Below are 27449 nucleotides of genomic sequence, written 5' to 3' on the forward strand. Positions count from 1 at the left end.
GTGTTTTCCTTTTTCCACGTGTATCACATAAGAGTGATAATCATAGCTCAAAACAACAAAATCACTCCTAACTCATTCACCAGTCACAGATGACCCCCACCCAAGTCGTACGTAACTGCCAGTCAAGTAGTAGCCTGAAGAAGGTTATGTAGATGTCCTCTGAACCAAGATTCCATGATGTTTCAGTGTCTGACAAGTTGTACAAATGTTACACATGTCTAAATTTTCATCTTGTCGGCACTGTATACATTTATGTACAACTTGTCAGTCACTGAAACATCATGGAATCTTGGTTCAGAGAACATCTACATAACCTTCTTCAGGCTACTACTACTACTACCACTAACCCATCCCTTGGGTATGACCTACTTCCACTGGGGAATCCCGCCTACCAGTGACTATGCCCTCGTCTGCTACCCGTTCCCTTCCACCTGACGCCAGTATATAAGCACCAGCCTTCTTGCCTGCGCTCCAGAATCTTCATGACTACAGACAGACGACATAAGACAGAGGATTCTGCTCTTGACTCTTGCCCTGGCAGGTCATAGCAGCTCTCCTTACTTACTCAGTCTCCCTACGATCCCCGTTGGGGAGGGGAACCTTTACCAGCGTTGTCTTCACCTTGACTTGCACGATGAGCTACGCAAATCGTGTCAAGATCAAGCCAACAAGTGGTACCGTTGATGATTCAACGAAGATTGCTCTTGCAACTGTTGTTCAAGGAACACTGAAAGTTAAATTCAACACCATTTTGTCTCTGAAAGAAGCATTCATTGTTGTGTGTCACGATGATGCTGAAGCAGAGAAGCTACTCACTACAGATGCCACCACTACACTTACTGCTCAAGGGTTTACTGTTATGTCATCTCCTGCCCTCAAGGCCAGGAAATCAGTATTCCTTAAAAAACTAGACAAGATTCTGACGTCTCAATCACCTGCAGAACTCAAGACATCCATCGAGACGCAAAATACTTGGGCTACTGTTGACAGCATCACAAAAATCCCGAATGCATCGTCCATGCTCAAGGTCACCTTCACTGACGTTAACATGGCTGCCACTGCTCTGAACGAAGGTCTTGCTGTTTATTACTACTTCATCAGTCCAACTTACATCGAAGCAGAAAGATATCAGTACATCCAACACTGCTGGAACTGTTATTCTTACCATCACACCACCAAAGCATGTCCTGTAAAAGAGAAGAAGTTCTGCACTACATGTGGTAGTGAGGGACACACCTTCAGTTCCTGCACCATTGCTACTCCACCACAACCATCGTGCTTAAACTGTAAAAGTAACGACCACCATACACTGGCAGCAAAATGTCCTACACGTAAGGATATTGTGAAGAAAACACAAGAAGCAGCAAAGAAAAAACCTACTAGCAACACACCAACGTATGCAGCAATTGCAAAGATCCAAGCTAATACTACGAAATTACTTCAAGCTACTACTCAGCCAGCCTCCACCATTATCACTCCTCCAGCTTGTGACGTAACCAAGATCCACTACTGTCTACTATACGCTCACATGCAGAATATGGCTGTACCTGGATCTTTTAACTCTACCATCAACGAGTTATTTGCACTAAATAATATGCCATCATTTATATTCCCAGCATCTCCACCTTCGGAAGAAATACTCAAATTTACCAAGGATCTAATCAACACTTCTGCATCAGCAGCTCCAACACCACCAACACCTAGTGACGTCACTCCAACAAGGCCTCCTATTCGTCGATCGCCTCCTGCTCGTCGATTGGCTCGTCGTGGCGGCGTACCTCCTTCACCTCCACCCACCACTACTCATATGGACCAATCAGAAGCCACGATTCTCCCACAGTCTTCTACACACTCTCTAGCGGAGACACCAACATTGAAAGAACCTTCAATGCGGCAACCACCAACAAAAACCTCTCCAGCTATCTCTCGACGTATTAATATAGAAGACCAACATCAAGATCAATACCTGCACTGGAAAGATATAACTTTTTATACGACTCCTGACCAAGAACCTAACATGGATGTCGACACTTTGTACAAGAAAATAATCGACAGTAGAGTCAAGTTTACAAACCGTAAAGGATCCCACTGCTCCATCACTACTCTCCAGATGACCTTTGACCAGTTACTAGCCAACCCAGCATTTCGACCTAAGATTACAAGACTACAGATCGTTTCCATCCAAAAACTGCACAACATAAGGAATGCCTCCTTCACGAAAGAAACGAAGTAACTCCAGACACACATATAAAAGACACCTGACCAATCAAGAAGCTTGCCTCCCTTGACCACTCCTCCAGCTCCTGCCAGCCGCCAATCAACATCAAGATGCAGCAATTTTTCGTCCAGCAAGTTGCAGTCAGTGCCTGCAGAGCTCCTGTTGTATCTACATCGTCTTTTGTTATCGTTATTGTGGCTTAGCAGTTGGGTCTAGTCCTGACTCTTCTCTCTTCGACTCAAGACATTCCTCTCACCGTCTATTCTTCGCACTGTCCCCACTTGCCCCTCGCCCCTCGTGGGTACTTACCTGTGAGTCCTATCCTATCCTATCCATGACTACGGTGCTCTTCACACCAACACCAAGGCTGAGGGACTGATTACCTCATCTTTTGTATATAGTTCTTCTGTCTTCCATTCATGTCCTTGAATTTGTATTTAAAAAGCCACTGGATGGCGAAATGTCTACAATAAAGATAACCAAATGTTGCACTTGTGTCTAAATTTTCATAACTCAGCCTATCCCTTCAAGAATGGATGGTGGGGGAGGGGCTCTCTTGTTGCTGAATTGGACTGGATCGAACCTGGTTTGCACTTTCCTCTGAGGATAATGATAGCCTAAATTCATCTCGTTACCGCGAGGCTGACAGCTAGGCTGTGACTGCAGGATAATGGAGGTGTTTATTTATGTATGTTAAGCCAAGCCAACTTAGCCACTGTACATACAGTATACCTGCTTACATGGCGCTCTCTCGTTATTCTGGGTCTGTGTATCCTTCATCAGAGTAAGACCCAAACGAGCTCTTACAGATTCCGTGAAAAAAGTCTTGATTTATTTGCGTTTGGAAATGTATGAGTGTAAAGTTGTGTGTGTGTTCATTTTTAGTTAGTATTTCTTAAATTAATGATAAACAGTATCTCAGCTTCATTTTCCTTAATGTACTGTACATGGACTAAAACTTAATTACATACTGCCCATTATTCACTGAGACAAATTAGAGCGTTTGAAAACAAGACATTGTATACAGACTGGTGTCCAGTCACAAACGTTACAGTGAAACCAGGTTATACGTGAAATTCCTAGTAATTATGCGTAATCTTGTCACTCTTGGTTATTATAGGAAACCCTTAAGAAAAATCAGTAAATACATTAACTAAAACGTAGATTTTGAGAATCTGAGATTCAGTAGAAATGATAAATGACAGTTCTTGTGTGAATATAACAACAGCAACAACACCTGAATACATTATAGGGAGGAATTAGCCAACATCCTCCTACACCAACACTATCTCTTTAAGACCACACCATTTCTCGATGCCTGTTAATTAGCTTAAGTGAGGTTGTATTAGGCTAAGTTAAGTTAGGTTAGACTAGGTTAGAGTAGACTTGGTTTGGTTAGATTAAGCAAAGTTAGTTTAGGTTAAATTAGACTGGGTTAAGTTAGGTTAGGTTACAATACATAAAATAACCCACACGTAGGAGACTGAAACTTACGACGACGTTTCGGTCTGACTTGGACCATTAACTGGTCACTCGTTATTATTTTTATAACCAAAACCAAGAGCTAAACCCACCAGGGTAATACAGCGCTGCAAGGTTGGAAGTATAAGGAGGTAAAGTTTGTGAGGGCGGTGAAGGGTGCTAAAAGAATTACAGTCAAAGGTCGTGCAATAAATCAGTTGCAAAAAGTCAAAGAGGGAGTCTGTGTCAAAGGAGGGGCCGTCAGCGAGGAGGGAAGATAGAGTAAGGGTGTTTCAGCGGTGATGACGTTGGAAGAAAATTCTGCTTGCTCGTTGATAGACAGGACAGTCCAATAGAATATGGCAAAATGATATTGGAACTTGACAGTTCACACAGAGTGGGACTGGGCGTCTCTCCATGAGATACCCGTGAGTAAGATGTGTGTCCGATGCGAAGACGGGAGAGCGTAGTTTCCCAGCCACGACATCCATGATAAGGCCAGGATCCCAAACTCGGCTTGGTAGAATGTAATTTGTTATAAATCAACTCAGACCAACGATGTTGCCAATGGTTATGAAGATGGCTAAATCTACAGCAAAATAATTTGAGAATGGAATACTTCTATAGGAAACAGAAGGTCATGTACCGCTGACCGCGCAGCAGAGTCTGTCTGCTCGCTGCCCAGAATATCAATGTGATCAGGGACCCAAAAGAAAACAATTTCTTTGTTTTTGATAGAAATGCGGCGCAATCAAAGTTGTATGCGAAGAACCAGGGAAAGACACGAATTAAATTTTTTGATATCTTGCAAATCACTAAAGGAGTCAGAAAATACCACAAACGATTAGGTAGGCATGGATGCAATATGGATAATCGCTATGAGAACTGCATAAAGTTCAACTGTAAAAATGCTAGGTGAGTCAAATAAATGACCTCGCACTACACTGTGCGGGAACACTGCTGCAAACTCGACACCGTCAGAGGATTTAGAACCATCATTGTACACTGCGACTGCATGAGAATGAGACCGGAAGTGGTTAAGAAAAAGGGAGTGAGAAGCAACTGTAGGTATTGGGGCTTTTGCACATAGCAGTGGGGAAGAACAAACGAACTGTCGGAACCTCCCAAGGGGAAAGAGAAAGGTTAGATGATACATGAACATATAAAGAGAGCAACTGAAGAGAAGACAAGAGCGGGTGAAGATATAGAGACAATGGACGGAGTAAATATGGGCGGTGAACAAATAATGGACCTCTACTAACGTCTATTACTATCCTGGATGAAGAAGGATTATGAAGGTCACGAGAACGGACAAAATAACGGAGGCGATGGGCATCACTGCGATCATTCAAGGATAGAATATTTGTCTCTGTATATAGGTTCCCGACAGGTGAGGAGCGAAAAATATCTAGTTGATGGATGGGATCAAGTTTAGAAAGAGTTACCGGAGAAGCCGCAGAAAATGTCTGGTGGCCATAATCTCGTTTCGATAAAATTAGGGCTGAATACTATCGAAAGAGAGTTCGACGATCCTCCCCCAAGAAAGACGAGCGAGAGTTTAAGGAGGTTCAGCCAGCTATGCCAAGTTGCTTTCGAGGAGATAATCTGAGGTTTCCAGGACAACCGTCTATCAAACAGAAGGTCGAGAAATCTGATCTTATCACGTTCAGGGATATGTGAGCCATACAGGTACAATGGAGAATCAGGGACGATTGAAAGTCTGGTGAAAGTAATTTGTTGTAGTTTAGAACTAGAAAATTTAAACCCATGAGTAGTGGGCCAATGAGAAACACTGTTGACAGCATTCTGGAGTGAGGCTGCTACTAGGCAGCAGTCAGTGCCTGCACAAGCTATAGGAAAGTCATCAACATGGAGTGATGATCGAATATTAGTTGGGAGAACAGAGGCCAGATCATTTATAGCAAGGAGAAAAAATGTGGTGCTAAGTTAGACAAATCCCTGAGGGACACCTTCAGCTTGGATAAAATCCGGGGAAAGCAAATTATTGACCCGAACACGGAAATGTCTCTCAGATAAGAAGTTTTTAAGGAAAAAATGACAGATTTCCCCAGAGGCCTAAGAAATGAACTTGGGCTTAAATGTTATATCTCCAAGTAGTGTCATATGCCTTTTCAAGATAAAGAAAGACTGCGATAACTGAGTGGTTACTAGCAAAGGCCTTATGAACATACGTATCTAAGCGGAGTAAAGGGTCAATAGTGGAACGGCCCTTACGAAAGCCATACTGACTAGTGGAGAAACTATTGTGTGTCTCTAAATACCACATCTAACGTCTATGTACGATACGTTCCATCACCTTGCAAACTGCACTGTTAAGTGCAACGGGACGATATCGTGAGGTATCATGTCCCGAAGTACCTTGTTTACGAAAAGGCTGAACAATGGCAGATTTTCACAGTTGGGGAAGAACTCCTTGTGACCAAATAAAATTAATTAAAAAGACGTAAGAGGACTGCAAAGGCTAACGGATGTAAACGTTGAAGCATAGGAATATAAATGCCATCAGAACCAACTGCCGATGGTCGGCAAGCGGAAACTGTTGATTCTAGTTCTATTAGTGTAAAAGGCACATTAATAAGACTCTTCTATGCTAGAAGAAAAGTCTAAGTCTAAGGGGCATAGATGGAGCCCCTGAGGGACACGGACAAGATGATTTTTAATTTCCGTGGCAACTTCAAGAGGGTGCCGGGTCTGGAGAGTAATTACCACTCAAGTTCGGTACTTTTTTCCAGACTGCACTCATAGCTTCTCGGATGACACGTCGGGCAACCGCTCTCGCCCACTTAAAATCAAGGATCACTCTGTGGTTCTATTATAACGATATGGGCTCCATGCAGCACGTCTCAAACGCACTGCACGAGCACAAGTAGGAGACCACCAAGGCACGCATTTCTGAGGGTACCTACCTGAAGTTTGGGGAATTGTGTTCGAGGCTGCGAGTAAAATCGATGACAAAAATGATTGTAATAGTTCAGCCGTTGAGGACAAAGGAGAAAGTTCGTCACTAAAAACAGTTTGACTTGAGTAAATAGCCCGATTCGCCCGTTCAGACTGCCAACGTGGGCTGTGAGGCGGTCGAGAATACGAATGGGGAGTAAATAGGATGGGAAAATAATCGTTGTCATGTAGATCAGGGAGCACAGAGCATATAAGTTGAGTGCAGTTGAAGAGGAGCAAATTGAGAGATCGATGCAAGAGCAAGTTTGAGTGGGAGAGTCAAAATGAGTGGGAGCACCATATTTAAAACATGGAGGGGAAGGGAAGTGAGAAGAGCCTCTAACTGGTCGCCACAAGAGGGAGTGATGAACATTAAAATCTTCTACCAAGAGGAGAGGAGGAGGTAGGGAAGAAATCAGAGATGCCACATAAAAAATGGACAATGGCAGAGAAGGAGAAAGATATAAAGAGGAGACTGTATACCACTTGAAGTAGATATTAAACTGCAGTGTAATGCAGTGGAGTATGGACAGGTACCCGAGAATTTGGTATACACTAGTCACACAGAGAAGTGCGAAGAGAAGGGAGCCAGAATATACAATGGGACGGAGGACGAGTGGTAGAACGGGAGGAGGGAATGTTAGTAGTGGTAGTTAGTAGTAGTAGAAGCGTGCAGCAATGGCAATGGTGAAAAGTAGTAGTAGTAGTAGTAGTAGTGGTAAAGTAGCCTAAGGAACAAGAGAACAGAGGAGCACTGCAGTAGAGCTAATGTCCCATGGGGGCAGGACAAAATCCCCTGTGGGACAAAACCTCCCATAGGATAGAACCCACCAAGGCAATAACAATAACAAATATAGGAAAGGTGAAGAGGTAAGGAGAGGAGGAGATAAAGATCAGGTCATGTCATGAGTCTTCTAAAGTTCAGTGCATTTGAAAATGTAATGAGAAAGGAAGGCATCGACAGAGACAAAGCCAAGACTAAGATAAATATTAGGAAAGTTGTGTTTAAGGGATGCTTCAACAAGACGGCGACTGTGAAGACTAGGAGAATGGTAGACAGTTTTATTAGAGGATCAGTTAGTAGGATGGCAAGGCTAACACTTCTTTTGAGCTCCTTAAGTCTGTCTCCAAAGTACTGGAGAAGATAAGAGGAGCAGGAAATGGAGTAGAGTCCCGAAGAATCAATGGCAGGTGAGGAACAAACCAGTTTACTATGGATGGTGTTAGTTTGGCGAAGAGTAAGTTTAATGTCTAAAGAACAGAGGGTGTTGTTAAGATTTGGGAGCCTGGTAATATATTGAAGGCATACAACAGATTTCACAGAAAAGAATTAGCCAAGGCGAGAGAACGATCTACGAAGATTGGAAATTTATAAATCAAGAAATTGAAGGTCACAAATGCAAAAGAGAGAAATAAGAACACTTCTCGACAGAGGAAACATGGTAGGAAAATTAGTGACTGTACAGTGTACATGCTACTGTATATTGGCTTGAGATAAACGGAAAAACGAAAGCCTGTCGCCAAGCGATGGACATACACTTCAAGGAAAGGAAGCAAAAGTAGCAGACGAGTCTGCTAAGTTGTAGATGACAGACACCATCGTAGACACCGGCTCCAAGACAACACTGGAACCCAAGATGTGCTGTGTCCCAGCTACAGGGCGTCTACGACGATTGTAGCTAACTGCTACACCACTTGTGCTGAAGAAGACTCACCGTACCCTTCTGATAGGGCTTCCCGCAGCATAGTGCTGTAAACTGTACATCACTTGTACAAACTCCGACGCTCCTTCGGGAGCCAGTGACGGGTCACCATCTGGCAAAGACCCGCGTCAGAACTCGCGCTTCTGATAGTCCATGAGTTTCAGTCTCCTACGTTTGGGTTATTTGTTTATTGTATTTTTTATTTTTAAAGTCACTTTAGCTTACGTTAGGTTCGATTAGGTTTTGGATTGGTTAGGTTAGGTTAGGTTAGTTTACTCTTATATACTAAGGATTTCACGTAATTCTTTGTACACATACATACATATACATTTACAAGAGTACATAAGTGATTCTATAAGTTATACTAAGGCACTTTTTCTACCCTAAAATATAAAATTTAACAATAAATGTTCTAACATAGACGTCTTACTGGCAATTCAAATCGTATTCCTACAAATATTTTTTTCGTAAACAATGAAGCCACACACTTGATTTTTGTATCATACTGACTCCATTATCAGCACCATTAAGTCTCCCTGACACATGTCAGCACCATTAAGTCTCCTTGACACACGTCAGCACCATTAAGTCTATTTGACACACGTCAGCACCATTAAGTCTGACACACGTCAGCACCACATGACTCCTTGATACATGTCAGCACCATTAAATTTTCTTGACATGCTTCAGCACCTTAAGGCTCTCTGACACATGTGAGCACCACAAGGCTCCATCACGTACTTCAGCACCACTAAGTCTCCTTGGTACACGTCAACACCACAACCTTGACAGATGTCAAAATCACAACAAGGCTTCACGATTCACATATTGTCGACACACTCAACCTTGTTCATTATATAATCTAAATTAACGATGTTAGCAATACAATAGTGTTATGTCCTTTAATAACAGCTTTAATTAGCACAACAATGGTTCCTTAATGTCTTCTGCCTGTTGTTGTTACTTGTTTCTGACTTCCCTGTAACACCACTGTGATTATGTCTAACTTATCAACGCCACAATATTTCCTTGTTCCTTGGTGCACCATTGAGTTTCCCTCAACACTATCACCACTGATCACCACCCACTACTGGTTCCTTCACTCTGCCACCACCAACTATCTACAGCCGCACTCTTCCACCACCATGTCGCCGTAGTCGTACTTGATGGTGGTGACACCGTTCTCCACGTACAGGAGGGAAATGGAGCCCAGACGGGTGGGTACGCAGCAGGCCCGGGAGGTGCGGTCTGGATGAACAGAGTGTACCAGGTTCTGAATAACAGCATGCTTGGTGGGGCTCAGGTGGGATGCTAGTGGGTAGAAACACTTACCACTACACTGGTTGGCCTGTAGGGAGAGAGAGAGTGTTCCATAAGTGTAAACAGTCCAGGATTTTTTTGCCAACCAGTGGTTTTATCAGTCAAATACAGAGAATAAACAACGGAGAACGTGAAGATGCTAGGGAATCAGTCACCTAAAATATCTCTTCATATTTATTCTCAGTATTGGGTTGAGAATTTCTTATTCATCTCATGGTTGGTTTTGTTAACCATTAATATGACACTTGTCCGACACTTGTCTGTACACAGAAATCACTTCCTACGACAGCAAAAGACATGGCAGGCGATGCAACATACGCCCAATAAAAAGTAGGGGGGGTCATTAGTACACTAAGAGAAATCACAATAAGTATCCGGGGCCCAAGACTGTTCAACAGCCTCCCACCAGCCATAAGGGGAATTACCAATAGGCCCCTGGTTACCTTCAAGAGGGAGCTGGACAGATACCTAAAGTCAGTGCCGGATCAACCGGGCTGTGGTTCGTATGTTGGACTACGTGCAGCCAGCAGTAACAACCTAGTTGACCAGGCCCTGATCCACCGGGAGGCCTGGTCGTGGACCGGGCCGCGGAGGCGTTGATCCCCGGAATTCTCTCCAGGTAGACACCTTCCAGGTAGCCACCAGTGACGCCGCCTCCAGCTGCTTCACCTCACCTGTCTCAGGTGTGTAAGTTCTCTGTCACATTCACACACACACACACACACACACACACACACACACACACACACACACACACACACACACAAACACACACACACACACACACACACACACACACACACACACACACACACACACACACACACACACACACACACACACACACACACACACACAGAAACTAGAAGAACTTAGCATGAGAATGGAAGAGAGGATAGATATGGAAAGCAGGAAGTGGGAGGTGCATGTCAAAGCGGCAGAGGCTAGGATACAGAGTTTAGAAGAAGAACTGAAAAATCTGAAACAGCCTAAAGAACTAAAGAACATTTTGGGATTGACAACAGAGACTGCTATCTCAGCCACAAATAAGGGGACTGTAGGGAAAGAAGGGGCACAACTGCATGGAGAAGCTCTATCAGAAGAAACTGTAGTAAATGAAAGAGCTAAGCTTTATGTGGAGGCCCTAACAGACAACAACAGAGCCCAAGGAAAGCCGAGAAGGGAAAATGACAGGCCACTGAGCCCAAGTACATTAGCCAGTGAAACGGAAGAAAGGAAAGCTGCAGTGGAGGAAACCAAATTAAATGAGGGGATACACAGGGATATGCAGTGGGAGAATGAAAGGGTGAGGTCAGTCTTTGTGTATGGGCTCCAGGAAGTTGAAGGGGAAACATATGAAGCAAGAAAACAAGGGAAAAAAAAGCAATTGAAAGCATCATGAAAGCAATAGGAGAAGACGACATGACCCAGCTGGAAAATTTTCGGAGAATAGGGGGGTTTGTAAAAAAAAGAACCCGGCCAGCGAAAGTGACCTTCAAGGCAGAAGCGACTCGGCCCAGGATCCTGCAGGAGAAAGCACGATTAAGGGACATGCCGGAATACAGGAAGGTGTATCTCGACCGCAACAGAACACAAGAAGAAAGGCAGAAACTGAGAGAGATGGTACAAAGGCGAAAGGAGGAAAGAGAGGGGATGGAGAAGACAGACAGGAGATCCCAGACCCAGGAAGAAGATAAAATACAGCCTCCCTCACAACTTCCTATAGAAGCCTCCCAACCAGGTCAACCCCAGTGCAACCAAACACTCTAAATCAAAACACCCATGCCACATCCAATGCCCCCACCCACTACATTACAAACTCCACCCCCACAGCAACAACCCATAGTTCCTTACCAGGTCTCCCACTTCCCCAACTCCAATATACCTCCCAGACCACAGTCTTAGAAAAGAAGTTGAAGGTGTGGTATACAAATGCAGATGGAATAACAAACAAGTATGAGGAGTGGCACGAAAGAATCAAGGAGACATCCCAGTCATAATAGCACTCACAGAAACAAAACTCACCAGAATAATAACAGATTCAATCTTTCCATCTGGATATCAAATCCTCAGGAAAGACAGAGGGAGGAGAGGGGAGGAGGAGTTGCACTGCTCATTAAAAACCAGTGGGGTTTTGAGAAAATGGAAGGAATGGATGGCACGGGCGAAAGAGACTACTTAGTAGGAACAATCCAGTCTGAGGGACATAAGATGATAATTGCAGTAATGTACAACCCACCACAGAACTGCAGGAGGCCAAGAGAAGAATACGATGAGAGCAACAGAGCAATGATCGACACACTAGCCGAGGTGGCCAGGAGAGCACACATGGGGGGAGCAAAGTTACTAGTTATGGGTGATTTCAATCACAAGGAGATTGACTGGGAAAACCTGGAGCCCCATGGGGGTCCCGAAACATGGAGAGCCAAGATGATGGATGTGGTACTGGAAAACCTCATGCATCAACATGTTAGAGACACTACCAGAGAGAGAGGAGAGGATGAACCAGCAAGGCTGGACCTTGTATTCACCTTGAGTAGTTCGGACATCGAGGGTATCATGTATGAAAGGCCCCTGGGAGCTAGTGATCATGTGGTTCTGTGCTTCGACTACATAGTTGAGCTCCAAGTGGAGAGAGTAGCAGGAATAGGCTGGGAAAAACCAAACTACAAAAGGGGGAACTACTCAGGCATGAGGAACTTCCTTCAAGACATTCAGTGGGAGAGGGAACTGACAGGAAAACCAGTACAAGAAATGATGGACTATGTGGCAACAAAATGCAAGGAGGCAGAGGAGAGGATTGTTCCCAAGGGAAACAGAAATAATGGGAAGAACAGAACGAGTCCTTGGTTCACCCAAAGGTGTAGGGAGGCAAAAACTAGGTGTACTAGAGAATGGAAAAGGTACAAGACAGAGAACTCAGGAAAATAAAGAAATCAGCCGAAGAGCCATAAACGAATATGCACAGATAAGAAGGGAGGCTCAGAGACAATATGAATATGACATAGCATCAAAAGTAAAGACTGACCCAAAGCTGTTGTACAGCCACATCAGGAGGAAAACAACAGTCAAGGACCAGGTAATCAGACTGAGGAAGGGTGATGGGGAATTCACAAGAAACGACCAAGAGGTATGTCAGGAGCTCAACACAAGATTTAAAGAGGTATTTACAGTGGAAACCAGTAGGACTCCAGGAAATCAGAACAGGGGGGCACACCAGCAAGTGCTGGATGAGGTACATATAACCAAGGAGGAGGTGAAGAAGCTGCTATGCGAACTTGACACCTCAAAGGCGGTGGGACCAGACAACATTTCTCCGTGGGTCCTTAAAGAGGGAGCAGAGACATTGTGTGTACCATTAACAAAGATCTTCAACACATCATTTGAAACTGGGCAACTCCCCGAGGTATGGAAGACGGCAAATGTAGTCCCAATTTTTAAAAAGGGAGACAGACATGAGGCACTAAACTACAGACCTGTATCACTAACGTGTATAGTATGCAAGGTCATGCAAGGTCACAAACCTATTAGAGTTTTATGACAAGGTGACAGAAGTAAGACAAGAAAGAGAGGGGTGGATCGACTGCATTTTTTTGGACTGCAAGAAGGCCTTCGACACAGTTCCTCACAAGAGGTTACTGCAAAAGCTAGAGGATCAGGCACACATAACAGGAAAGGCACTGCAATGGATAAGAGAATACCTTACAGGGAGGCAACAACGAGTCATGGTACGTGACGAGGTGTCAAAGTGGGCGCCTGTGACAAGCGGGGTTCCACAGGGGTCAGTCCTAGGACCTGTGCTGTTCTTGGTATATGTGAATGACATAACGGAAGGGATAGACTCAGAAGTGTCCTTGTTTGCGGACGATGTGAAGTTAATGAGAAGAATCAAATCGGATGAGGATCAGGCAGGACTACAAAGAGACCTGGACAGGCTACAAGCCTGGTCCAGCAACTGGCTCCTTGAGTTTAACCTCGCCAAATGCAAAGTCATGAAGATTGGGGAAGGGCAAAGAAGACCGCAGACACAATATAGTTTAGATGGCCAAAGTCTGCAAACCTCACTCAAGGAAAAAGATCTGGGGGTGAGTATAACACCGAGCATATCTCCTGAGGCGCACATCAATCAGATAACTGCTGCAGCATACGGGCGCCTGGCAAACCTACGGATAGCGTTCCGATACCTCAGTAAGGAGTCGTTCAAGACTCTGTATACCATTTACGTCTGGCCCATATTGGAGTATGCAGCACCAGTTTGGAATCCACACCTAGTCAAGCACGTCAAGAAATTGGAGAAAGTGCAAAGGTTTGCAACAAGACTAGTGCCAGAGCTACGGGGATTGTCCTACGAAGAAAGGTTGAGGGAAATCGGCCTGACGACACTGGAGGCCAGGAGGGTCAGGGGAGACATGATAACGACATATAAAATACTGCGCGGAATAGACGAGGTGGACAAAGACGGGATGTTCCAGAGATGGGACACAGACACAAGAGGTCACAATTGGAAGTTGAAGACTCAGATGAATCAAAGGGATGTTAGGAAGTATTTCTTCAGTCATAGAGTAGTCAAGCCATGGAATAGCCTAGAAAGTGAAGTAGTGGAGGCAGGAACCATACATAGTTTTAAGGCGAGGTATGATAAAGCTCATGGAGTAGGGAGAGAGAGGACCTAGTAGCAATCAGTGAAGAGGCGGGGCCAGGAGCTATGAATCGACCCCTGCAACCACAAATAGGTGAGTACAAATAGGTGAGTACACACACACACACACACACACACACACACACACACACACACACACACACACACACACACACACACACACACACACACAGAGGAGAGGATGAACCAGCAAGGCTGGACTTAGTATTCACCTTGAGTAGTGAAGATATCGAGGACATCACATACGAAAGACCCCTTGGGGCCAGTGACCATGTGGTTTTAAGCTTCGAATACACAGTAGAGCTACAAGTGGAGGGAGAAGCAGGAAGGCCAGGACGAATGAAGCCAAACTACAAGAAAGGGGACTACACAGGACTGAGGAACTACCTGAACGGGGTTCAGTGGGACAGAGAACTGGCAGGGAAGCCAGTTAATGAGATGATGGAATATGTAGCAACAAAATGCAAGGAGGCTGAGGAGAGGTTTGTACCCAAGGGTAACAGGAATAATGAAAAAGCCAGGATGAGCCCATGGTTTACCCAAAGGTGCAGGGAGGCAAAAACCAAGTGTGCTAGGGAATGGAAGAAATATAGAAGGCAAAGGACCCAGGAGAATAAGGAGACCAGTCGTAGAGCCAGAAACGAATATGCACAGATAAGAAGGGAGGCCCAAAGACAACATGAAAATGACATAGCAGCGAAAGCCAAATCTGACCCAAAACTGTTGTACAGCCACATCAGGAGGAAAACAACAGTCAAGGACCAGGTAATCAGGCTAAGGAAGGAAGGAGAAGAGTCAACAAGAAATGACCGTGAAGTATGTGAAGAACTCAACAAGAGATTCAAAGAAGTGTTCACAGAGGAGACAGAAGGGACTCCAGAAAGACGGAGAGGTGGGGCACACCACCAAGTGCTGGACACAGTGCACACCACCGAGGAAGAAGTGAAGAGGCTTCTGAGTGAGCTAGATACCTCAAAGGCAATGGGGCCAGATAACATCTCCCCATGGGTATTGAGAGAGGGAGCAGTGGTGCTATGTGTACCCCTAACAACAATATTCAATACATCTATCGAAACAGGGAGATTGCCTGAGGCATGGAAGACAGCAAATGTAGTCCCAATCTTTAAAAAAGGAGACAGACATGAAGCATTAAACTACAGACCAGTGTCACTGACATGTATAGTATGCAAAATCATGGAGAAGATTATCAGGAGAAGAGTGGTGGAACACCTAGAAAGGAACGATCTCATCAACAGCAGCCAACATGGTTTCAGGGACGGGGAATCCTGTGTCACAAACCTACATGGTGACAGCAGTAAGACAAGAGAGAGAGGGGTGGGTGGATTGCATTTTCTTGGACTGTAAGAAGGCGTTTGACACAGTTCCACACAAGAGATTGGTGCAAAAACTGGAGGACCAAGCAGGGATAACAGGAAAGGCACTACAATGGATCAGGGAATACTTGTCAGGAAGACAGCAGCGAGTCATGGTACGTGGCGAGGAGTCAGAGTGGGCACCTGTGACCAGCGGGGTCCCGCAGGGGTCAGTCCTAGGACCAGTGCTGTTTCTGGTATTTGTGAACGACATGACGGAAGGAATAGACTCTGAGGTGTCCCTGTTTGCAGATGACGTGAAGTTATGAGAAGAATTCACTCGATCGACGACCAGGCAGAACTACAAAGGGATCTGGACAGGCTGCAGACCTGGTCCAGCAATTGGCTCCTGGAGTTCAATCCCACCAAGTGCAAAGTCATGAAGATTGGGGAAGGGCAAAGAAGACCGCAGACGGAGTATAGTCTAGGGGGCCAGAGACTACAAACCTCACTCAAGGAAAAAGATCTTGGGGGTGAGTATAACACCAGGCACATCTCCTGAAGCGCACATCAACCAAATAACTGCTGCAGCATATGGGCGCCTGGCAAACCTCAGAACAGCATTCCGACATCTTAATAAGGAATCATTCAGGACCCTGTACACCGTGTACGTTAGGCCCATATTGGAGTATGCGGCACCAGTTTGGAACCCACACCTAGCCAAGCACGTGAAGAAACTAGAGAAAGTGCAAAGGTTTGCAACAAGACTAGTCCCAGAGCTAAGAGGTATGTCCTACGAGGAGAGGTTAAGGGAAATCAACCTGACGACACTGGAGGACAGGAGAGATAGGGGGGACATGATAACGACATACAAAATACTGAGAGGAATTGACAAGGTGGACAAAGACAGGATGTTCCAGAGATTGGACACAGTAACAAGGGGACACAGTTGGAAGCTGAAGACACAGATGAATCACAGGGATGTTAGGAAGTATTTCTTCAGCCACAGAGTAGTCATTAAGTGGAATAGTTTGGGAAGCGATGTAGTGGAGGCAGGATCCATACATAGCTTTAAGCAGAGGTATGATAAAGCTCACGGCTCAGGGAGAGTGACCTAGTAGCGATCAGTGAGGAGGCGGGGCCAGGAGCTCGGACTCGACCCCCGCAACCTCAACTAGGTGAGTACACACACACACACTCACACACTCACACACACACACACACACACACACACACACACACACACACTCACACACTCACACACACACACACACACACACACACACACACACACACTCACACACACACACACACACACACACACACACACACTCACACACACACACTCACACACACACACACACACACACACACACACACACACACACACACACACACGCACACACACACACACTCACACACACACACACACACACACACGGCCTGACCACACTGGAGGACAGGAGGGTCAGGGGAGACATGATAACGACATATAAAATACTGCGTGGAATAGACAAGGTGGACAAAGACAGGATGTTCCAGGGAGGGGACACAGAAACAAGAGGCCACAATTGGAAGTTGAAGACACAAATGAGTCAGAGAGATAGTAGGAAGTATTTCTTCAGTCATAGAGTTGTAAGGCAGTGGAATAGCCTAGAAAATGACGTAGTGGAGGCAGGAACCATACACAGTTTTAAGACGAGGTTTGATAAAGCTCATGGAGCGGGGAGAGAGAGGGCCTAGTAGCAACCGGTGAAGAGGCGGGGCCAGGAGCTAGGACTCGACCCCTGCAACCACAAATAGGTGAGTACAAATAGGTGAGTACACACACACACACACACACACACACACACACACACACACACACACACACATACACACACACACACACACACACACACACACACACACACACACACATATACACACACAAACACACACACACACACACACACACACACACACACACACACACACACACACACACACACACACACACACACACACACACACACACACACACACACACACACACACACACACATATACACACACAAACACACACACACACACACACACACACACACACAACTTTCACTAGAGTCTAACTTTAAACATAAGTTCATTACGCCTTAATTGAAGCGCTAAGCCCTTAAGGATCGGTCAAGGTCTGGTGGAGACTCGATCCTCCCGACCGAGAATCTCCGATAATACTGGTGAGACAGAGATGCTACCCAACTATATCTGATTAATCACTTCCAATAACCTTGATCAAAATCCCTATCAATAATGTTAACGAAATTATACTGGATAAAAATATATATATATATATATATATATATATATATATATATATATATATATATATATATATATATATATATATATATATATATATATATATATATATATATATATATATGTCGTGCCGAATAGGCAGAACTTGCGATCTTGGCTTAAATAGCAACGTTCATCTTGCCATATAGGACAAGCGAAAATTTGTTTATACAATAATTTCGCCAAAATCATTCTGAACCTAACGAAAAAATTATATTTCACTGTGTTTGTTTAGTATTAAATTATTGTAATCAAATCTAAAATGTATTTAGTTTGGTTAGGCTAAAATAAATTGCGCTTGTTATAATAAGGTTAGGTAAGTTTTCTAAGATTCTTTTGGTGCAAAATTATAAATTTTTACATCAATATTAATGAAAAAAATATATGTTTAAACGTTTAAGAGAAAATTTTAGAAAGGACTTAATTTTAAATGAGTTCTTGCTAATTGACCAGTTTTACATATTCGGCACGACATATATTATTATCATTTTTTATTATCACACTGGCCGATTCCCACCAAGGCAGGGTGGCCCGAAAAAGAAAAACTTTCACCATCATTCACTCCATCACTGTCTTGCCAGAAGGGTGCTTTACACTACAGTTTTTAAACTGCAACATTAACACCCCTCCTTCAGAGTGCAGGCACTGTACTTCCCATCTCCAGGACTCAAGTCCGGCCTGCCGGTTTCCCTGAACCCCTTCATAAATGTTACTTTGCTCACACTCCAACAGCACGTCAAGTATTAAAAACCATTTGTCTCCATTCACTCCTATCAAACACGCTCACGCATGCCTGCTGGAGGTCCAAGCCCCTCGCACACAAAACCTCCTTTACCCCCTCCCTCCAACCCTTCCTAGGCCGACCCCTACCCCGCCTTCCTTCCACTACAGACTGATACACTCTTGAAGTCATTCTGTTTCGCTCCATTCTCTCTACATGTCCGAACCACCTCAACAACCCTTCCTCAGCCCTCTGGACAACAGTTTTGGTAATCCCGCACCTCCTCCTAACTTCCAAACTACGAATTCTCTGCATTATATTCACACCACACATTGCCCTCAGACATGACATCTCCACTGCCTCCAGCCTTCTCCTCGCTGCAACATTCATCACCCACGCTTCACACCCATATAAGAGCGTTGGTAAAACTATACTCTCATACATTCCCCTCTTTGCCTCCAAGGACAAAGTTCTTTGTCTCCACAGACTCCTAAGTGCACCACTCACTCTTTTTCCCTCATCAATTCTATGATTCACCTCATCTTTCATAGACCCATCCGCTGACACGTCCACTCCCAAATATCTGAATACGTTCACCTCCTCCATACTCTCTCCCTCCAATCTGATATTCAATCTTTCATCACCTAATCTTTTTGTTATCCTCATAACCTTACTCTTTCCTGTATTCACCTTTAATTTTCTTCTTTTGCACACCCTACCAAATTCATCCACCAATCTATATATATATATATATATATATTTTTTATTATTTTATTTATTATCACATAAATAAAATAATAAAAAAATCTATATATATATATATATATATATATATATATATATATATATATATATATATATATATATATATATATATATATATATATATATATATATATATATATATATATATATATATATATATATTTTCAACAAGTCGGCCGTCTCCCACCGAGGCAGGGTGACCCAAAAAAGAAAGAAAACAATTTTCTTCTTCTTATTCTTTTTAGCAATCTTTACAGGAAAAGGGGTTACTAGCCCATTGTTCCCGGCATTTTAGTTGACTTTTACAACACGCATGGCTTACGGAGGAAAGATTCTTATTCCACTTCCCCATGGATATAAAAGGAAAAGTAATAAGACCAAGAACTATTAAGATAAAATCAAAGAAAACTCAGATGAGTGTGTATAAATAAACGTGCACATGTATGTGTAGTGTGACCTAAGTGTAAGTAGAAGTAGCAAGACGTACCTGTAATCTTGCATATTTATGAGACAGACAAAAGACACCAGCAATCCTACCATCATGTAAAACAATTACAGACTTTCGTTTTACACTCATTTGGCAGGATGGTAGTACCTCCCTGGGTGGTTGTTGTCTACCAACCTACTATGTATATATATATATATATATATATATATATATATATATATATATATATATATATATATATATATATATATATATATATATATATATATATATATATATATATATATATATATATATATATATATATATATATAACAATTAAACGTAAAATTAGGAAGTGTGTGCAGTCAAAATCTAGAGTTTTGAATTATGTTATGATAATCTCTTTGTCGCAGTTTTATACATTACAATAATTTGTGGCTTAAATTCGCTATAATTTACTATCCACATTCATCTGTAAGTTGGAAATGGCTATAATCGCCTAATTCTGAGATCAGAAGTTTATAATTAATGGTTTAAGCATTTTGTTTATGATTAGAATTATTCATCAAATTGTATATCATTACATAAGTTGCAGTCATGTATCATAATTAATTATTACTAAAATAACACTTGCAGGTACTAACTTCAGATAATGAATACACACACTATCTATAACCTGTACTTATAATACACACACTATCTATAACCTGTACTTATAATACACACACTATCTATAACCTGTACTTATAATACACACACTATCTATAACCTGTACTTATAATACACACACTATCTATAACCTGTACTTATAATACACACACTATCTATTATACCTATCTATAACCTGTACTTATAATACACACACTATCTATAACCTGTACTTATAATACACACACTATCTATAACCTGTACTTATAATACACACACTATCTATAACCTGTACTTATAATACACACACTATCTATAACCTGTACTTATAATACACACACTATCTATAACCTGTACTTATAATACACACACTATCTATAACCTGTACTTATAATACACACACTATCTATAACCTGTACTTATAATACACACACTATCTATAACCTATACACTGTCTATAACCCACACACTATCTATAACCCACACACTGTCTATAACCTGTACTTATAATACACACACTATCTATAACCTGTACTTATAATACACACACTATCTATAACCTGTACTTATAATACACACACTATCTATAACCTGTACATATAATACACACACTATCTATAACCTGTACTTATAATACACACACTATCTATAACCTGTACTTATAATACACACACTATCTATAACCTGTACTTATAATACACACACTATCTATAACCTGTACATATAATACACACACTATCTATAACCTGTACTTATAATACACACACTATCTATAACCTGTACTTATAATACACACACTATCTATAACCTGTACATATAATACACACACTATCTATAACCTGTACTTATAATACACACACTATCTATAACCTGTACTTATAATACACACACTATCTATAACCTGTACTTATAATACACACACTATCTATAACCTGTACATATAATACACACACTATCTATAACCTGTACTTATAATACACACACTATCTATAACCTGTACTTATAATACACACACTATCTATAACCTGTACATATAATACACACACTATCTATAACCTGTACTTATAATACACACACTATCTATAACCTGTACTTATAATACACACACTATCTATAACCTGTACATATAATACACACACTATCTATAACCTGTACTTATAATACACACACTATCTATAACCTGTACTTATAATACACACACTATCTATAACCTGTACATATAATACACACACTATCTATAACCTGTACTTATAATACACACACTATCTATAACCTGTACTTATAATACACACACTATCTATAACCTGTACTTATAATACACACACTATCTATAACCTGTACTTAGAATACACACACTATCTATAACCTGTACTTATAATACACACACTATCTATAACCTGTACTTATAATACACACACTATCTATAACCTGTACTTAGAATACACACACTATCTATAACCTGTACTTATAATACACACACTATCTATAACCTGTACTTATAATACACACACTATCTATAACCTGTACTTAGAATACACACACTATCTATAACCTGTACTTATAATACACTATCTATAACCTATACATATAATACACACACTATCTATAACCTGTACTTATAATACACACACTATCTATAACCTGTACTTATAATACACTATCTATAACCTATACATATAATACACACACTATCTATAACCTGTACTTATAATACACACACTATCTATAACCTGTACTTATAACATACACACTATCTATAACCTGTACTTATAATACACACACTGTCTATAACCTGTACTTAGAATACACACACTATCTATAACCTGTACTTATAATACACTATCTATAACCTATACATATAATACACACACTATCTATAACCTGTACTTATAATACACACACTATCTATAACCTGTACTTATAACACACACACTATCTATAACCTGTACTTATAATACACACACTATCTATAACCTGTACTTAGAATACACACACTATCTATAACCTGTACTTATAATACACTATCTATAACCTATACATATAATACACACACTATCTATAACCTGTACTTATAATACACACACTATCTATAACCTGTACTTAGAATACACACTCTATCTATAACCTGTACTTATAATACACACACTATCTATAACCTGTACTTAGAATACACACTCTATCTATAACCTGTACTTATAATACACACACTAGCTATAACCTGTACCTATAATACACTCACTATTTCAGGTCTCAGGTCTCATTGTTAGAGAGTGTACCCTTTGTGTGATAACTGGAGGTGTCAGGTGTTAACATACATGGTGTACGCCTCATGGGAGGGGGTAAACCCTAAAACCTTAAGTTTAGGGGGGTGCTTTAAGGACCATATAAGCTCTAAGAAACTGCTAGAGAGAGAAGATTCTGGCGGAGCTCTGGCCTGTGTGCAGAGCTCTGGGCTGGACTTGGCCAGAGCTGGTGTCTGTGTGCAGAACTCTGGGAGAGAGCTGCTGGAGAGTCTCAGGAGGAGACTCTGTTGAAGACACTGGGCAGAGTACTGGCTTGGAGCAGTGCTCGTGCTGTGGAGCTCTTGCTGTGGCTAGAGTCTGAGTTCCTGAGGTGAACTATCCCTCGGAACTTACTGTAAGTAAATATTCTGTGTCGTCATTTAAATTGTAATCCTTGTCTCACTGCTTATGTACAGTCCCCATGTATCTAAACCGAATAGTGTTCTCCTGTTCCCAAATAAATTATTACACAAGGACTTAATAAATTGTGTTTGAGTAGAATAGTGATATTCACTGTCCACGTTATTTATTTCTTATTTATACACTTTATTTTGTTTATATATGGTGGAGTGAGTGAAAAGTGAGCGAGGTATACGGTAGTGAGTAGTGTAGAGTTAATGAGAGGTGATGGTGCAGTCACCAGTAACATCACATTACAGTCCTGTCACTCGACTCACCTCTCCTGAGTACTCCCTCCCTTTACTCTCTAATTCCCCAATTATCCCTCGTTCCTTTCCCCCTACCCCGCTATATGACATGGTGTCTAAGAGGTGCTGGTTCTTATTATTTTTATAGTAGGAACCAGTCTCATGTGCCTTTTGACTGTTCGGTTTCGCTCGTGTTATGCTACCATTTGCTACCAATGTTTAGTGTGTAAACTTACAGTAAATATCTCTGTGATATTATAATCCAGGTGACCATAGCTGACTCCTTTTTGACCGCGGGTTTGAGTAATTGTGTGGTTGTAATATTAATATGTTTGGTGGAGTTGTGTGGTAGTTTGGGATAAATGGTGGAAGGTGTGAGTGGTTGGGTGCGACTTGTTACGTCTCCCTTTTGACCTCACCAGCACAGTTGACCTTCATCACAAGAGGGAGAGAGAGAGAGAGAGAGAGGAGAGAGAGAGAGAGAGAGAGAGAGAGAGAGAGAGAGAGAGAGAGAGAGAGAGAGAGAGAGAGAGAGAGAGAGAGAGAGAGAGAGAAAGAGAGAGAGAGTGCTTATAGATGAGAAGAGACAGGCATGGGCAAGGAGGAGGTGTTTCTGTGTGCTTCTCTAAAAGTGTACATGCCCAGCACATTGATGTTGCCACCCCTACTCGTCTTGAAATGATGTTCTTCAAGCTATGCATAAACACTAGTACCTCTGTATTAGCATGTGCAATGTACTGATGTCAGTGGCAACATGCAGACCCATTAACTTTCTAAGGGAAAATGTGGACTCCCTTCTGCTCCAACACAACTGTCAACATATACTTGTTAGTGACCTCAACCAGCATCTTATTCAGAGGGACTTTGATGACCTTCTTGCAGCGTTTGACATGAGAAACTTTGTTGATTTCCCTGCTCACATCTCTGCCTCCTCCCTCGACCCAGTAGTAAGTCATCTAGCAGAAGGTATGACCGCGGGTTCAATCCCGGCCGGGGGTATGGTTTTTTAGCAGAAGGTATAGTCACTTGTTAACTCCTCGGTTATGTTGGATCGTTTGACCATAAGACTGTTTTTACGACACTGAAGATCCCAACAGAACGAGGTAAGGAGTCCACACGCACAACCTGGCTATGGGAAAGGGGTAATTGATCAGCCCTTTGTTCTGAGTTCGCCACCACCGTTTGGAATGCTCTTCTTCAAGGGGGTGTTGACAACCAAGTGAATGCCCTCACTGGACACATCCTTAATCTACAACAAAAACACATCCCTCACTGGCAGTATGTGACAAAGCCTACAGATCAGCCTTGGTTTGGCTTTCGTTGTAGATAGGCTGCTACTGAACTTGCACAGGCAAGCCTGTACATATATGGGTGAAGTTCAAAAGTGGGCCGTCTCTAAATGGGAGGTGGGCACAAAAAGAAAGTTAGCATCAGGTAGAGTGGGTTCCAAAACCTGGTGGTCCCTGGTCAAGGACAAACAAGGTTATCTGCCTGATGGACTCATTCCACCTCTAAATCGACAGGATGGGACCACCTCTACTAGTAGTCAAGAGAAAGCGGACCTCTTTGCCGAACACTTTGCTACCAAAATGCAAGTTCCTAATCCAGCAAGGGACCCTCCTTGGCGAGCTGCAAGAACTGTATCAAAACTGTCAGTGGTGAAAATAAGGCAGGAGGAGGTGCATTTCCTTCTTAAATCGCTTGACCAAGAAAAGGCTGTGGGCCCAGGGAAGTTGAGCCCAAGATTGCTGAGATGATGTGCAAATGTAGTCCCTGTTCACAAAAAGAAGAGCAGAGCAGAAATCAGCAACTACAGACCAGTGTCACTCCTGTCAGTCATTGGCAAGATCCTAAAGACAATAATCTCAAGACAAATGACAGAGTTTTTTGACTACCACTCACTACTTTGTGACCGTCAATATGGGTTCAGGAAAGGTTACTCTGCTGCCGATCTACTATATGCCACCAGTCACTGAATGAATCCAAAGTCAGCTGTGTGGTAGCACTGGACATTGCTGGTGCTTTCGACCGAGTGTGGCACCAGGGCCTCTTGGCAAAACTGCAAGCACAGCAGGTAACATTTGCACCTGAGAAAACACAAATGATGATGATCTCTAGGCACCATGATGGTAATGCCAGAGCAGTAGTAAGTATGAATGGGAGAGTGTTGGTACCTGGGGAAGCAGTTGATATACTTGAGGTGAAGTTTGACTCCCAACTGACCATAAAGAACCACGCTGTAAATCCTGCAAGCAAGACAGCCAGGAAGTTTACAGCACTTCGATGTATCTCGCATCTGCTTGACAGTAGCGGCTGCAAGATTCTGTATGAGGCACAAGTACACTCATACTTTGAGTATGCTCCACTTACTTTGTTTGCCTCCCCCCCATCCTCCCTTATCTGATACTGCTTGACAGAATAGAAAACAGAGCAAGACGTCTCATCTCTTGCCTGGACCCATCCTGGATAGATCTGTCATTTCAGCAGAGCCTTCAACACAGGCGGGATGTGGGTGGCCTTACTGTTATGTACAAGGCAAACATTGTCAAAGTACCACAAGACGGGCAGAAAGCAGAAACTTTACTCTGGCTGTGCCCTTCTCCAGAACATCACTCCATCTGAGATCATATATACCCAGGATGACTCGAGTATGGAACACATTCGTACAGCATTATGATGTCAACGAGATAAAGTCAGTTGATCAAATGAAAATGCTGGCCCACAGATGACTCCAACTTCATCCTGTTCCCTACTTGTTATGTTTCATAACAATAAAAACGCTTTCAATGGGCTGATGTAAGTAACAGCTCTGAGCCTGTCAATAAAGTTAGGAATTCTTCACTTGTGAACAGGTTGTCAATAAAGTTAGTGATCCCTAACCTAACCTTGTCAAACCCTGTGTAAAAAAAATGCGAGAGAGAGAGAGAGGGAGAGAGAGAGAGAGAGAGAGAGAGAGAGAGAGAGAGAGAGAGAGAGAGAGAGAGAGAGAGAGAGAGAGAGAGAGAGAGAGAGAGAGAGAGAGAGAGAGAGAGAGAGAGAGAGAGAGATCTTGTTGTCGAAGTGTTAGTTTATTGTGCACTCCATATCCATCCTATGGACAGTATCGCAAGAGCGTATGGTAATAATGACGGGAACTAGGTTGAATTAGACATACGAATTAGCAATTTGGCGTCTACACTGCACTTGCCCAGTTTCGTAAGTTAGACGGGAATAGGAAATGATGTCAGCCTTACCTCATAGGACTTCGGAGCGATAATCCAGGTATCCCAGCCAATCTCCTTGAAGTCTACTAACAGAGGTTTCTTCTTGCAGCCGTTCTTGGCCCTCCTCTTGCGTCCCTTGCGTCCCCTGCCTCGACCTACAAGACACCCAGGGTCGTGTAAGAGGTGCTTGTCAAATGTACACAACCAGACAAGCATACTTTAATACCTTAAGTCAGAGTCTTAGAGTATATAAAGTGGCAAATTTCTCAGTGTACATATATACAGAGACACTGAACCTCTCTCTGTCTACGGATTATGAGAAATAAATAAATTTCAGAGAATTCTTTTCAAATATGTGGAAATGTAAGCAAGGTAAAATAACGAAAGTTTATTGAATTCTCTTCTTTCTGTCCCACACACTGGTGATGAGAAGTGTATCCCTCATACTGGTGATAAGAAGTGTATCCCTCACACTGGTGATGAGAAGTGTATCCCTCATACTGGTGATGAGAAGTGTATCCCTCACACTGGTGATGAGAAGTGTATCCCTCACACTGGTGATGAGAAGTGTATCCCTCACACTGGTGATGAGAAGTGTATCCCTCACACTGGTGATGATAAGTGTATCCCTCACACTGGTGATGATAAGTGTATCCCTCACACTGGTGATGATAAGTGTATCCCTCACACTGGTGATGAGAAGTGTATCCCTCACACTGGTGATGAGAAGTGTATCCCTCACACTGGTGATGATAAGTGTATCCCTCACACTGGTGATGATAA

The 27449-nt window shown here is 42.6% G+C and overlaps 1 protein-coding gene across 2 annotated transcripts in view; it reads right to left on the reverse strand.

Moving 5' to 3' along the window:
• Positions 1 to 1840: 1840 nt before the first annotated feature.
• The window catches only part of LOC128684357 (bone morphogenetic protein 10-like), a 488158-nt gene continuing 462549 nt past the window's right edge, over positions 1841 to 27449 (reverse strand). Inside the window, exons 6-7 of one of the 2 annotated variants that reach the window (XM_070089116.1) lie at positions 26697 to 26821; positions 1841 to 9688 (exon numbers count right to left, since the gene is read on the reverse strand). In XM_070089116.1, coding sequence (XP_069945217.1) covers positions 9458 to 9688; positions 26697 to 26821 — 356 coding nt within the window. In that variant the 3' untranslated portion in view covers positions 1841 to 9457. The remainder of the gene's footprint in view (positions 9689 to 26696; positions 26822 to 27449) is intronic. The other variant, XR_011392489.1, reaches the window with a different exon arrangement.

This window comes from Cherax quadricarinatus, chromosome 2 (genome assembly GCF_038502225.1).
Source record: "Cherax quadricarinatus isolate ZL_2023a chromosome 2, ASM3850222v1, whole genome shotgun sequence".
In the NCBI taxonomy this organism is placed as follows: Eukaryota; Metazoa; Arthropoda; class Malacostraca; order Decapoda; family Parastacidae; genus Cherax; species Cherax quadricarinatus.